At 42.8% G+C, this 15371-nt stretch overlaps 1 protein-coding gene across 1 annotated transcript in view; it reads left to right on the forward strand.

The window, feature by feature from the left end:
- Positions 1-12690: 12690 nt before the first annotated feature.
- The window catches only part of LOC108920009 (unconventional myosin-XVI-like), an 86695-nt gene continuing 84014 nt past the window's right edge, over positions 12691-15371 (forward strand). Inside the window, 1 exon segment of the mRNA XM_029258151.1 lies at positions 12691-12799. Coding sequence (XP_029113984.1) covers positions 12721-12799 — 79 coding nt within the window. The 5' untranslated portion in view covers positions 12691-12720.

The following is a 15371-nucleotide window of genomic DNA, read 5'->3' on the forward strand; positions in this document are numbered from 1 at the left end:
TAGGTGGTGTATTTTATTTTGGGAAATACAGCTACGCAGTGACACTGAAATCAGTATCACACAGCACCAAATAAAACTGATTTAGGGTATTTTCACTTATAATCCTGCATGGCTCCCTCCCATGAGGTTCAGATTTTACATAGTCTCTCAACTCTTTCTGTGTCTCTGGAGTCTGACTACCTCTATTGAAACCCCCAGTACTGGTCTTCACACTGAAACTATACAAGTTTCCTCCTAATTCTATGAGCATTCACTGCTCTATTTAAATTGCTCCTCGTGAACACTTCCAAAACACTCCTCAGATGGGAATGCACAGCAACTACGGAGTGAATATTCCAAGTCTGTATTCAGTGCATACTGTTTTTTATTTTTATTATTTTTTTGGGGGTGGTGGGGTGCAGGCTTCATGTAGCTAATATGAATCAGCATAACTCTGCCCATTCCCAGGGAAATAAGAGCCAATGCAATGTATTATGGCAGCAAGGTGACACAGTAGGTGGCGCAGGTGCCTTACAGCTCTTGGGCTGCAGGTTCAGATGTGGGTTGTAAATGACTCAACCTGTGTAGAGTTTGGAATTTTTCTCTCTTTGTTGCTTCTGGGTGCTCTGGTTTCCTCCCACAGTACAAATAGATGTTTCAGTGTATGTGTGTGTGAATGAAGGGGTGTGTGGTTGCACTGGGATGGGCAAATTTGTCATGAAGAACACTCAGAATCCATACGATTAACTTTAAAAACAATTTCCATCAGTAGCAGAACATAAGTCTCCATGGTAGGATAGTTATTCATCCTTAAGGTATATCGATGACAATTTCAGTTACATGTTTTGAAAACTGCAAAAGAATTTAAAAGTCAGTTACCTAGGTAACTTACCTTTTTGAAAACGTCATTTTTAGAGGGCATTGTTGGTCATCTAAAATTTCTTATCAGGGTTTTACTAATTCTTTTCATGAAGAAAGATCAGCAAATGCACGTGGCACAAGAAGCCAATCCTGTCTGTTGCTGTCACCCACTACTAATCCTTGGGAAACATAAGAATGATTTTGATGCACTTTAAATAGGAAAAAGGGAAAGCATAAACAACTAGGGACACCCACCATTTTTGTTTGACCATAATGGGAATTTAATGTGAAAAATACTACAAAGTGACTATTGTCCATGAACTGCTATGGATGTATGATATTCTTTTAGAATGCAGTAGCTGATCGAAATCACTGTGGAGGCCTGCAGCAGCCTGGGTCTTGGTCAGGAGCTGGTCAGCCAGCCTCAGGTGTTCAGTCTCCTGTCTTGCTGTCAAAAATTGGACAGGAGGGGCACCCGTGTGTGACCAGTTGCTGCTCTTTGGCTGCACGGAGATAAGTGCCCCTCTCTCTGGGGAGCTGTGGTCAGAGGGGACCACACACTGTGATACCCTCAGCAGATGGAGATGCATAAGGAATGTGATAGAAACGTCTCCATACACCTGGTGCTGTTGGATAACTCCCTGGTTCAGCACAACTTCAAAAGGGCTCAGTGTGACGGCTGCTTCTTCTGCTGCTCCAGGGTCCCCATCGACACACTTTCCGAGTTCAGTAGAGCAGGCTGTGACCTTCACATAAGGTGATACACTTAAAGTCATCTTTGACCCCTGGAAACACTAAACTGAATTTGAAAAGAGTTTTATAATGCTGATAAAGGCTGGACTTTTTGTGTAATACAGTCTGTCGGACATAGGTGTTAAATAAAAGAGGTTCAACATAACTGTATTTACTCTGAAACCACAAATTTCTCCCATGACTCCTTGCAAAAAGCTAATGCATACTCTGCTAGAATGAACTTCAGCTGAAGGTGACTGAAGTCTGAAGAGTTTGTATTTCACCGTTATTTTTCATGAGATTTATAGCTCCGTTGCATGTGAGGCCATACCGTTGTCACTAGCGATTATTGTAGGTAGGATAAGTGCCATCAGGTCACATTCAACTCATGGCATCTGGTTTTTCAGGGTGAAGAAGATCATGGAAGTAGTATAGTGGTTAGTGTTGCTGCCTTTTGACCCCAAGATTACAAGTCTGAATCTCAGCTCTAGTACCCTTATGCACAGTACTTCTCCTAAATTGCTCCAGCAAAATTGCCTAGTAGTATAGATGGGTAGATAACCGTAGGTAGCTTAACACTGTAAGTTGCTTTGGAGAAACATCAGATAAGCTGAAATAGTGTACTAGAAACTTCATCTATACATGAGTCTGTTTGGGTTGCAAACACAGGCAGAACAAACAACCTCCACACACCACACTGTGTGGTGAGTTGAACCTACACACAAATTTGAGGCACTAGTGTGTTGGCAGTGTGCCACTCGAAGGCCTATGGCTAGTTATTATATTGCTGCTGTCTATTATGAATGACACTTAAAGCTGTGGTATCATTCTTTTATTGCTCTAAAGTTCAACCAAACAACGTTTTCTGTTGCAGTTTTTTTCCGTCAAGTAGATTTGCTTGCAGCAGTTCATGGGGTAATTAATGTCACAATTAATAAAGCATTTTGAGAATGCAGTGAATGAGAATGACAGACCTGCTGTTTCAGCAAAGTCATGTTGAGATGCAAATGAAATAGACGTAACGCAATTCATATTTGCTGCACCCCAGTATGAAAGCTCACTGCACGATTTCAACAGTACACATTTTTTTAAAATTTGGTATTCTATTTATTATTTAACATTTATTAATTTACTAAAATTTAATATTTATTCTATTTGTTAGTCATCTTCTTTAATGTTTCATTTCAATAAATAACAGTAACTTTTTGACTTACCTACGTTTGTAAAAGAGAGCTGTATGGGGTTTTGCAAGAACTAGGGGCATAAACTGTATCTGTGTTGCATTCCTCTTTAAAACTTTTTGGGAGTAATATGAGCTTCCATTCATTCGCTATTTAAGTATAACCAGATAGGCATGTTTAAACCGAAAGAAATGCAATATTATTTATGAATGAATGTGTAATGATTATGATGATGCTGATGGTGTCAGTGCTAATTTCTCTTTGCCTCTAGGTAACAAACACAGATTCACAGGCAGTGCAGTAAAAGGAATTTCCACCTGAGATGGTAGCCAGAGTAACAGCTATGTTCAGGGTTTTTTATCTTTCTCGCCACAATAACCACAGTGAAGTGGATGTTGAGTCCCTCCTACCCAGGTTGTCCTGCTTGGTGAAGGACAAGTGAAATGAAGCCTGGTATCACTCTCCTGAAAAGAGTTCTTTTGCATGGCACCACCTCAAAGTTTCTTCACAGAACTGTAAATTATGCTTTGTTATTAAAATAGAAGCACTAGACAGCACAGTGACTGAGAGGTTGTTGGTCCAGAATCAAAGGAGAGGAACAGCATAATCAGGATTGTTTAAAAAAAAACTTCTACATCTTTAAATGGGTAGATTGTATGCCGAAACCTACTTAAGTCTTTTTGGAATAAAACACCAGTTACGCAGCTAACAGTTCACATCTGTCATATTGTGTGTGCAGATACAGTGGGTGGGGAATTGGGGAACTTTCTGAATAGTCCCTCTGACAGCTGTATTGGTTTGGCTGTGACAGATGAGGCATGGCAGAAGGGACATTATACAACTAATGCCTTCTTGTGCGACAAGCTAAGGACATTAGCATGACCTGTGCCCATTTTTGTATGGCTAAGTAGTAAGTTTACATTTACATTTATTTATCTAGCAGATGCTTTTCTCCAAAGGGACTTCTGATGAACACTATGTAGTGTTATGAGCCCACACACCTTATTCACCAAGGTGACTTACACTGCTAGATACACTACTTACACTGGGTAGCTCATCCATACATCAGTGGAACATGCTCTCTCTGTCACACACACACACACCATGGGAAACCTGAACAGCGTGTCTTTGGACTGTGGGAGGAAACCAGAGCACCCAGCAGAAAGCCACGCAGACATACGGAGAATATGCAAACTCAACACAGACTGAGTGCGGATCGAACCCACATCCTCTAGCACCACCAGGGGACTGTGAGACTCACTGTGCCGCTGTGCCACCCTTAATTTAGATTGCATCCAGTACAGCTGAACACTGATGACCTCCTCAACTGCTCTGTTTTTTTTTTTTTTTTTTTTTTTTTTGGGGGGGGGCAGTGCTACACAATGACACTGTTAGTATCACAGGGTAAGCAGAAGGGGCTAGTGATAGTTTGCAGTGGTCTGAGGGGTGTGTGTGGATGGAGATTCCAGTCTACACACAGTCTGAACTGACAGATCTTCACCACGTTGCCTGGTTGCCATGGTGATGGCAAGCCAATGAATGAATGACATCATGGAGACTGAGAGAAGGGAGTGTGTGAAACTGTGAAACGACAGCACAGAGGAAGAGTCCCGCCCCCCCCCCCCCAACTCCAACCCCCTGTTTCACACACAGAGACACACTCACACATCCACACACACACTCACTCACTCACTCACTCACTCACACACTCACACTACTGCTTTCACAGAACTGGATCTCAGGTAGGGTTCTGGTTTTCCTCATTTACATCGGTGTCATTAGTCATGACTGCTGCTAAATTTATTTCCAGCGCTTTTACTTCGAAGAGCAAGCGATAGCACTCCGGCTTTTGCGAATGGCATGTATACTGTAGCTGCCGCACAAAGGGGGGCAGAGAGAGCGTATGTGTGTATCCCTGCCAGCAAAACGGAATCAAAGCTGTGAGACATGCGCTGTAGCCCAGTCTAAATTCACCACACACAAAAGGAGTAAATATGGACGAGTCTGAGGAATGACGGTCAAGATGTCACAGAAGTTAAATTTATATTTATTATGCTGCTTTTTATTTCTTTTTTCTTTGTTGCAGTTCTTAGAATTGTACGCCTTAAGACCTATTGAAAACATAAGGGAATCTGTGACCTCTGCATAATTTGCAGATAGTTTGAAATGAAGAAAACTGATATAACCATATAGATATTGGCCTTTTTAAATATTTCTGGGAAATGTGGCTGTTATTGCTTACTGCTCCTCTATTAACTCTTCATATGTGTTAACCAAGTTTTGCAATTCCCATTTAAAGAGCAGTGCATTCCCACATTTTATATCAGATTTGTTTGTTTCTGTCTACTGTATAAGTGTTGGCTCACTGGAGGTGAATGGTCAAGGAGGGTTCTAACGGAAATGCAGACCAGTGAACTTTCCATGAGGCTGAGGTGTTGTGACTGTGAAGTTCACACATTCTGTTGTCACACACACGTTTTGTCAGTGTGGCACATTGTTGAATGACTTCACGTCTCCAGCAACCAAATGTGTGTCATTCTGGAATACACTGCTACAAGGCAGTGTTACAGGATATTGTCAACCAGGCCAGTTCTTCAGATTTTACTTGAGTAGTTAAATATTTATACATGTAATTAAGAATGGAAGCCATGCTGTGCATCTTAATTTCAAGCCCAGTTCTCCAACTGAACTATATCTTTACCACAACACATCTTAGTTCTTGTAAGACAGATCCAGCTGACTGACAGAAGTAGGTTAACGTGAGAAAAATCTTAAGATGTACTATAGTATTTCATTTTGCCACATGTCAGCAGGATGAATTTGAAGTTCATGCAAATGTCACATAATGTTACTGTACCTTAATCTATTTTAACATTGTGCTTTTTCAACAAAACTGAATATACGAGACAATGTATCATGTTACTGTACATATTTCTTACGGAATAAACTGGTATTATCATTTACAAAAAGTGTATAACTGACCCTTACTTATTCATTGCTTAGCACATTTTTCAGGTGGTTTGGAAAATAATAATGAAATAAAAGCTTTTGAATTAAAGGAAAAAATAATTGCGGAGCATGAAAATATAATACTGTGCTGTATCTTCTTCTTCTTCTTCTTCTTCTTCTTCTTCTTCTTCTTCTTCTTATCATTATTCATATCTTCTTCTTCATATAATAATAATAATAATAATAATAATAGTTCTTATTATAATAAATTATATGCAACTGCCATGGTGACTATTCTAAATCCTGATTGCATTTCTTGTCCAAGTGGATGCTCCGCAGCCCACCTAATGGGGCTAGTACCTTCTATAGCCTGATTTTCGAAATGTGAAAGAATCAAATCTTCCTTTTCCTTCCATAAACACCGTTTTTGAATTTGAAAACATTCCAATGAAGTGACATACTCCCAAAAAAACTACTTGAGATGCATTAGTCTACAATGGATTCAGTAATGCTGAGTGTTTAAAATCTTTTCCTCAGTACAGCTGTACCCATCATGAGGTGCACTTTCTTCCTGAAAGGTGTGGTACTCTGTGCTCTTCTCCCTTCCTCTCTGTATCCCTGTCTCTTCTTCTTTTTTCCCACCCCTTCAGCTGCCTCTCTTTCTGCCTCGGGTTCCTAGTAACTGCCTTCCCCTGCTTTGAAATGTGGGTCTGCTGTGCGTACACACCAGGCACTTAAGCTTCTGTATCACCTGCATCCGATTCTGCTTCGATTAATGTACGTTTCTGTTTAAAGTCTAAGTTTTTTAATACCCTCCACCAGTTTTCCCCAGATTTCAGTTCTTGCGCTCTCTGCCTCTCCCTCTCTTTGTTTCTACCCGTCTCCCTCTCTTTCTGTTTCTTTCTTTCATGCTTTCTCGCCTCCTTCTCTTTGTGTCTATTTTTGTCGCTCTTTTCTGGGATGACTAGCGGTTCATTGTGTCCTCTATAATGACTGCTCATGCAGCGAAAGATGTCTAATATCACGGCACGGCTGACGAAGGTTATGGGCCACCCTAATCCTGTCGTATCTGCATAGTGAACGTAAAGGTGACCTAAGAAATTTTGCTGAAGGTGTGGAAATGGAGTGATCTCTCCAGGCCACCCAAGAAAACATTGTCTTAGCCCTCTTGCCTTAGAGTCAGCAGTATTCATTGTGCTCTTTATTGCAGTCAGTGGCCAGAAGCTAAGCTGTTGCCGCAGACGTGAATCTATTTACCACTGCAAAATGAATGAGCCTTTTCTAAATGCCCCCCAACCCACCCACCTCGCGCCATGGTTGTAAATGAGCTAAATGAATCATGCACCCTTCAGCTCCAACCATGCAGCGCCGTCCCCTTCGCGTGCTCTACAGATGGCCGGGATGCTGCCAGGACTCTGCGCACACCCCTACAGGAAGCATCTTTTCAGAGGGGGACCGAGAAACAGAGGCAGCAGCTGTTGAGCGATAAGGAGCCTTCCTTCGGTTTGTCCGTGAGGCACCGGCAGCCCTAAGCCTTCGGTACACTGAACTCCATTCCCCGTGTTTCCAAATAAAGCCTGCGTGCAATTTCCACAGCATTACATGTGCCGAGTTTCACCAAAGGGTTAGTTTTACCGCCCCAGGCAACAAGAGTCAACAACGTTCTCTGTAGGGTAGGCATCTCTCTTGACCTGCTTTCAAGATAAAAGCTCTCCTTGGAGCATTTGCATCGCTCTGTGTCAGTTTTATTGGTCTAGTCTCCAAGAGGCACTGTTCTTACGAAAGATCTGCTTCTTTAAATTGTAGACCTCTTTACCGGCTGGATCTTTGGTGTTTTCGTAACGTGATATAAGCTTAATTGGCGAAGCTGAGTGTGCGCTGGAGAGCCCGATGCGACAATGAAAAAAATGATACAGGAGAAATCGGTGTTGTTTCACACATTTTCAGAACCGCTTGTCCCATACAGGGTCACGGGGAACCGGAGCCAACCCGGCAACACAGGGCGTAAGGCCAGAGAGGGAGGGGACACACCCAGGATGGGACGCCAGTCCGTCACAAGGTACTCCAAGCAGGACTCGAACCCCAGACCCACTGGACAGCAGGACTGCGGTCCAACCCACTGCGCCGAAATCGGTGTTGTGATTTATTCAAAATTAGAGAGGAAAACCACCATGTCTTTGCGCACTGGTTCTAAATTAACACCGCAGTTGGTAGCAATTTCAGCAATTTCTCCTAATTAGACTCCAGGTGACCAGCAGGACCACCAGTATATGATACATTCTTTATTATCAATTATTGATTATTGGTTCCCATTGGTTAATGGGGAGCTAGGAGGTAACTAGTCCATTTTCACACTCAGTAATGTACACAAAAATGTGGTCCTCTTAGGTAAGCAGCTGTTTGATGGTGATAATGGTAAACCCATAGCTACATGAAATAATGTGCAAAAATGTCTGTTTCCCATTACAGACAGCGGCTACTGGTAGGAGCTCCAGTCGGTGCCCATTTCATGTAATGTCACAACAAAGGTCATACTGTAGGGCATACTTTGACCCTGTGTTCTGACACAGACCAAGCCCCTTTGCGCATGCTGCATGCACAGATCATACAAGGAAAATATTTGATAGAATTTTTGATGACACTTCTTAGGTAGGATTGCAAAGGTATCCTTGCAGGTCATTTGAATATGCATCACACACAAAAAAGTGACTATTGGTGAGATTTTTTTGTATGTAATTGTTTTTATTCTTTGGGTTAACGCCTATTGAGATTAACTGCTGAACCACCACTTCCTTCAGATTAATTTCCTCCTTGATTTCACACCTAAAACTGATATTGCTTCATTATATTATTTCACATGTACATCCTTGCCTTGCATTCATACATGATTCATTCATACTGGAGAACATTTTTGTCGGAGTATTTCAGTCTGAATCGCTCTTTCAGGCAACTTTGTACTGAGTACTGATGCCGTAATTTAACATCTTATTCAAGATTCAATCCCACCAGAGTAACTTGGTTAAAGAATACAAAGTAGGCTTTCTTATAAATCAAGGAAATTATATCTTATGCCTTGGCAAACAGGGTGGAATTAGAGAGTGACCTCAGGAGATGATAAAAGCTAAGGGCTTAATTAGCAGTGCATTGGAACATTTCGCTTGGAATTAACTGAAAGAAGCTTTAATTACATCTCCAGAAGTAGATAAACATATTACTGAGGGGATCGATTAAAAACATAACATGCTGTATATAGATAAAATGGACATCAACAGTATGTCAGAGTAATGTAGTTGGACATATCTTATATGGTAAGTGCCAAAATTGTCCTAAGCCTACTTTATAAGACTTTGAGAAATAATTCTTTGCTTCTGAAGTGTACCGCATGATACTGACAATGAAATGAAAATAGTTCATAGTTTATCTCGAAGCAGCACGGTGGCTCAGAATATAATTCTGTCAATGGCTCAGGAGGTCATTCAATCAGCTCCAGAGGTTATGGATTTTAATTTGGGCTAAATTGTGTACAGAGGTATCCGGTCTTCTCTCTTTGTGTCTTATATCCAGGTTCTCTGGTTTTCACCAGCTTTCCAAAGACATGACTGTCGATGTGTTTTAATGTCTGAACAAGTGTGTTTTAGAGCTTTTCATAACTGAACGCATCCTGCCTCTCTCATACACTGAGAGGAATGCTGTGTTTCTTGAACACGGCCACTGATCACTTTGATCCTTCCCTGGTAAATCCTGGGCAAATCCTGGGATCACTTTGATCCTATGTAAATCCCGGGAAAAAATGAGGATGCATTAAAAGTTGCATTACTTACAGATACCTGTGTGTTTTAGTACATTGTTATTGTAATTGATAGCATTCACTGCACATGGAAATCTTATTTTGGATGATGTATAGAGGGGGCGTGTTGACCCAGCAGGTTTGGCCTGTGCTTGCTCTCTGGTGGGTGTGGGGTTCGAGTCCCACTTGGGATGCCTTGCGAAGGACTGGCATCCCATCCTGGGTGTGTCCCCTTCCCCTCCAGCCTTGCGTCCTGTATTGCTGGGTTTGGCTCCGGCTCACCTTGGGACAAGCAGCTTCTCTGTGTGTGTGTGTGTGTGTGTGTGTTGGCGCAGTGGGCTTGGCCAGGTCCTGCTCTCTGGTAGGTCTGGGGTTTGAGTCCTGCCTGGGGTGCTCTGCAACAGACTGGCATCCCCTTCTGGGTGTGTCCCCTCCTGTGTTGCCGGGTTAGACTCTGGCTCACCGTGACCCCTGCTTGGAACAAGCAGCTTCAGTCAGTGTGTGTGTGGGATGATGTATGGATGGCACAAATATTACATTTTCTATGGGAATTTTGTTGACGTTATGGTCTAAACTTCTGTGCTATGTGTGTTGTCTGCAGTGCCAAACACATGAATTTGCATGAGCAGCACACCTAGGCTCTGAGGCGCAATATCTTTCACAGCATAGTCCATCAATAATCTGATGTCTTCATGATGAGCATTGGAATTTTCTTTGTATTGTTTGTAAATCTTGACTTTGCATGTTCTAATGTTCTAATATGGGTGGAAATGGCCCCACCATTCACCTGTCAGGCATTTTAGGACCTTCTGAGGGCTTTGTGTCCCACAGAGATGATTGTACAAAAATATACTACTGCCTCAATGTCACTGGTGCTTACAGAGCATGCCTGCTTGACAAGGTAGTCATGAGTATTCATGAGACTATCTGACTTTGCTTCAAGCCATGACTTCTCTCACTCCCTTGTCTTGGCTCCATATATAGCAATATCATCTGTGCCTGGAAGAGTCTTTCAGCATTATAAGATCTGGTTGCCCTATTCCTCTTCTTTAGTGACCATGATGATTAAAATGCCTTCTCCTGCACAGCTGCGACCATCACGAAAACCTGTGCGACGGTGACAGCTGCAATCTCTGCTTTTCTATCAGACTGTGATTGCTGGTGCAGCGATAGTGCAAGATAACTTTATTACCTCTGCCAAGAATGACATTCAGGCGAAATGTTCTCACCCATTCTTCAGCAATAGATAAGATCGTAACACTTATTAAATATCCACCTGAGTATAGTTGAGGACTTTGTGCCATATTTTGCAATATTTAAAAAAACTTACTACTAAAATGTATGGTCAAGATAATGATTAGTATAGAGGTCATGAAGTTACGGATGTTTGATTACTTTATTAACCTTTATTTAGTAACAGGCACCTTTGCCTTTGCTGCATTTCGATGACACATTTCTGCAGGTTGGCTTTGAATATTAAGCAATTTATCTTTTATTCTAGCAGGCTATGCATTAACTTTGTGCAAGAGATACATGATTAACTGATGGCTGCTAAGTAAATAAAGTCATGCTAAAACCATACTGATAGCCACCTACTTCTGGCAGAATGTATTACACAAAAAGAGTCCCTTTCTGCATTATTTAAAAATCATTTATCAATTTAGCCGACCCTTTTTTATCTCAGTGTGACAATGTTAGGGGTAATACAGAGTAAAGCTACTGACAGTGACATACCCATTTAAACAGCTGGGTAATTTTTACTGGTGCAATTAACGATAAGTACCTTGATCATGGGTACTGCGACAGGAGTGGGATTCAAACCAGCAACATTTAGATTGCACCACGACAGCCCTAGTGCAGTACTGTATCAGAGTGGTGTAACGCGTTTGGTGTTCAGGGGACCAAACATATTACAAATACATGCACACACTTGCTTGAACACTTGCTTGAACACTGGGAGGGACATGCCTGCCTTGTTACTCCTGTACTAGAGTAAGTAATTAGTTACTTGGCTGCAAAATAAACACTGATTGCATGTGCTAGATGACACCTTTTTTTCTGATGTGGGGATTTTGGTACTTTGACAATGGAGAAAAACTACATTTAATCTGTGACCTAAATATACGTGACAGGCTCTTTCCACTCTTCCCTTCCTTTTTTCACTCTCCTGTCTCTCCAGTGTTTGATATGGGCGAGCTGAGACACACACACACACACACACACACACAATCAAACAGAATGTGTAAGCACATTACCTATTCTCACCACCAAAACTTTTAGGCACAGGAGTGCACAGAGAATGCACACGTAACCTACATACAGTAGAAAGACAATGAAGCTAACAGTGTGTGACAAAACCTGGCAGCCCAAAGGAAAACAGAGCAATAAGCAAGAATACACAACAACACACCACAATACACAGGAAAGCGTATCAACGCACAGCAATACACAGCTATGCGGAGGAACACACAACAATGCACATGTAACAGTGTGACACACCAATCTCAGCGTTTCACAACCGATTCTCAGTCCCTCAAAGAGGGCCGGAAAGTGGACAAGGCTCCAGAGCACTGATGTCCAGCACCCGTAATACCAGTAACACCCACAGTACCCACAAGACCCACAGCTCGGCGATCTCTCTCGGTCAGTTAGTTGGTGCAGGAAGGGATACATGGTATGAACAGCGCATCCCGAAGATGAGGGTGTGGGCGGGACGCTGGGGGATTAGCGGGCTGCCAATCACGGGCTCTACAGTAGCACGTGCGGCGCTCGTGGCTCGGAGAGGCGGCATCGCGCCCGGCGGGCTGCGCAGCTGGAGCAGACGAGTGCGGGAGCTGCGGGAGGATGCTGGCGCCCGTGCGTGATGCTACTGATGCTGAGACCAGGCGGTGAATAATGCACGTGGAGCGAAAGCAAACATCTCGCGCGAGGCACTGAATTATGAATTGCAGCGTTTACGGCGGCGGCGCGCTGAGACAACGCCGAAACCTGTAGCTGCTCGTGCACGGAGGCAGGAAAATCATGCCCCATCATTATCACTACATGAGTTGTTGTGAGTAAAAATTAGAACCTTTTCTTTTCTTTTCTTTTCTTTTCTTTTTCTTCCTCCTTGTGTTGTGTGTCCATCTGCGTGCACTCTCTGTCTCGACTCGTGCATCTCTTCTTTCCCGTGAAACGGCAGCAGGCGGTGTGTTCCTGGGGCGGGGAGCGCACCTGGCTGGGCTGGAGTGGATGCGCGTGGCTCAGGGCGGGCCACTCGCGACAGGTCAGGTGCCACTCTCCTTGCGGACGTCCGCACAGGATGGACCAGGTGTGAGAAAGCCACGGTGTCGAGCCTCCGTCGCACTGGCAGTGTGTCAGTGGGCGCGTGGATGGCGCGCGCCTTTCCGCGCACCCCCCGCCCCCGCTTTGACACATGACACACATGTGACAGTTAACGAGACCATGCCGGTAAGGAGTAACAGCAGGAGAAGAATTCCCATCCATGCAGGTAGAAAGCGAAGAGGAAAGTACAATTAAGAATTGGCGAGGCTGTGTTTTAAGGTCACCATCACTCCCATTTATGGAGCCATAGACTTAATGGACTCTGTGCCTTGGGCAGGATGCGCTTCCGCCTCGCCCGGCTGCCTCGGGGTGCCTGTGTTCAGCTGGTTCTGCTGGTTCTGCTGGGACTGCTGGGACGCTCGCACCTGGGTCTGCCTGCGTTTGGCTCGCTGTGCCGTGTGCTGGCCGTACCCGCGGTGCTTCTGGAGCTGTGCTGGGCAGGCTGCGTCCGACCGGCCGTGGCCAATTTCATAGTTAAAGCTGAGTCCTCAAGGCTCAAGGACAGACCTTGAGCGAAGGGAGAAACTAGGACAGAGGGGATGGAGTGTGTGTTAAATGTGGTTTTATTTAAATACACCTGTAATTTTCATATCGAGAGCATTGTCCCATTTCAAATGACAGGTGTGAAGTATATTTATATAACTATCGCTCTCTCCATCCAAAAATCATTCATGTTGAGTTGACATTAGAACGTGGGATACACGTAATGTGTTTCAAAGTGTAGCTTCCGCTTCTCCCTTGGGAATAATCAGGGTAAATAAGACTGAGGCTTTGCCAGAGCTTTCTGCTCTGCTGTGATTGCTGCTGATGCTGAGCATGTTGTGGAGGGTATGAGTCTGAGTCGATTACACTCCATCCAGCTTTGCCCTCCCACTGCACACACCGTAGATCATCCCAGATGTGAGAATGGGGCTGTTGAATATAAATATTTGTGTATTCACACTTGGCTGAGGCTAAGTCAATTTAAAGGTAAAAGTGACAATTACTGTATGTAGATTTTACTTGCTGTATTTTGAATTTGTTCCCAAAGGGCAAGAGCCTTGGCCATGATTTGGAAACAGTCTGTATCATATTTACCTTTGTTACACATGGTTTACCTTGAGGTGTAGGGATCGAGTTTCCTACGGCTTTGTCTTCGTTACCCGCAATCTTCCTAGGGGGCAGATTGAGTTTAAGATTTATACTGGAAGAATAAATCTTCTCTGTTATTTTTTCTCCTTGCCCTGTTTTTAGGTCACAGTATTTTCCTTCATTGTACCTAGCTAAAATTCAGTGCTGGGATTACTTTTTGAATCATAAACCTGTTTTAGTTAATTATCTCATGTCTCAAATATCAGTGAATGTCATGAATTATAACAATTAATTCAATCACGTTAGAGTGAATTAGGTCTGCTGTCATATTTTTGGTTCAGTGCTTTCACGGATTGTGACACTGATCCTGAAACTCAGCAGCTTTTGTTATTATAACATGATCGCCGTTGAGATGTTATTATTTGTCTACATAAAAACTTTCTTTTGAAAGATCCTCTGAAGGTTTTCAGACTACCATACTGTTGGAGGGTGAATTATGGTTTACGGAGTGCTATTTTTTTTTACCCCAGACTTATTTCTTTTTACATATAAAGGGCTACTATGAAGAAGTGATTTGGCCTGGGGCCTCATGATCACCTGAAGGCTTTAAAGGGTGTGAATCTCTTGTGCAACACTGCTATTTCATTGTACGCAATTTAGTTTCCTTGTTTATATCAAATATATCTGTGCAGCTGCAACGTGCTGACAAGCTGTTTCTCAATAGGTCTTTAATATCCTTAGAGGGCACAAGGGCGCTTTGAAAGACTCAAGAGAGACTCAGAGATTCAAGATGATCCATTTGGGTGATTTTCTTCAGGCTTTAAATATTTCCTCTGTATTTCAAGACTGAATGGAATGCATGAGTGCGTGCAGCTGAGTGCTGGTGTGATTTTGCTGTAATTGAGTGTGGCTTACATTTCCGAGCAGCCCACTTCTGTGCAGTTTACTGGGTTCTCGTTCCTTTCATCTTTGGTGAGGCTTATCGCTACAATGGTGCTGAGTCACCAGGGGGAGAAAACTGGCAGCCTAATCACTAAAAACTAGGACAGAGGCGGGTGAAAGGGGTACAGCTGGAATTATGGGAGAGCCACCATACTTCAGTTAAACATTAGGCAGTATGAGCATATATATTGAAAAAAAATGTATATGGCATATTTTATAAAGTGTTTTATATAATGTTGTACAAAATTTTTTATTTTTTAAAGTGTATTTCCAAAATGAATGAAAGCACTGCCATTATCTCCTCATTGTCACTAGTATATATAGAATTTTAAAATGTTTATAATTCTGAACATGGCGTTAATTTAATGTTTTTCTTATGTATAGTTGAGGACCTCTTATATATACTTAAGAACCACCGAATGCAAAGTCAGGTGATGCCACATCTGTGACTGAAGACACTCAGACTTGAGCAGCTGATGGGAAACCCCTCTGAAAAACTGTTGTGATCTTGGGCACAGATCGTTTTGTCATCCAGTGAAGCAGGG

Source organism: Scleropages formosus, chromosome 14 (assembly GCF_900964775.1).
Source record: "Scleropages formosus chromosome 14, fSclFor1.1, whole genome shotgun sequence".
Lineage (NCBI taxonomy): Eukaryota > Metazoa > Chordata > Actinopteri > Osteoglossiformes > Osteoglossidae > Scleropages > Scleropages formosus.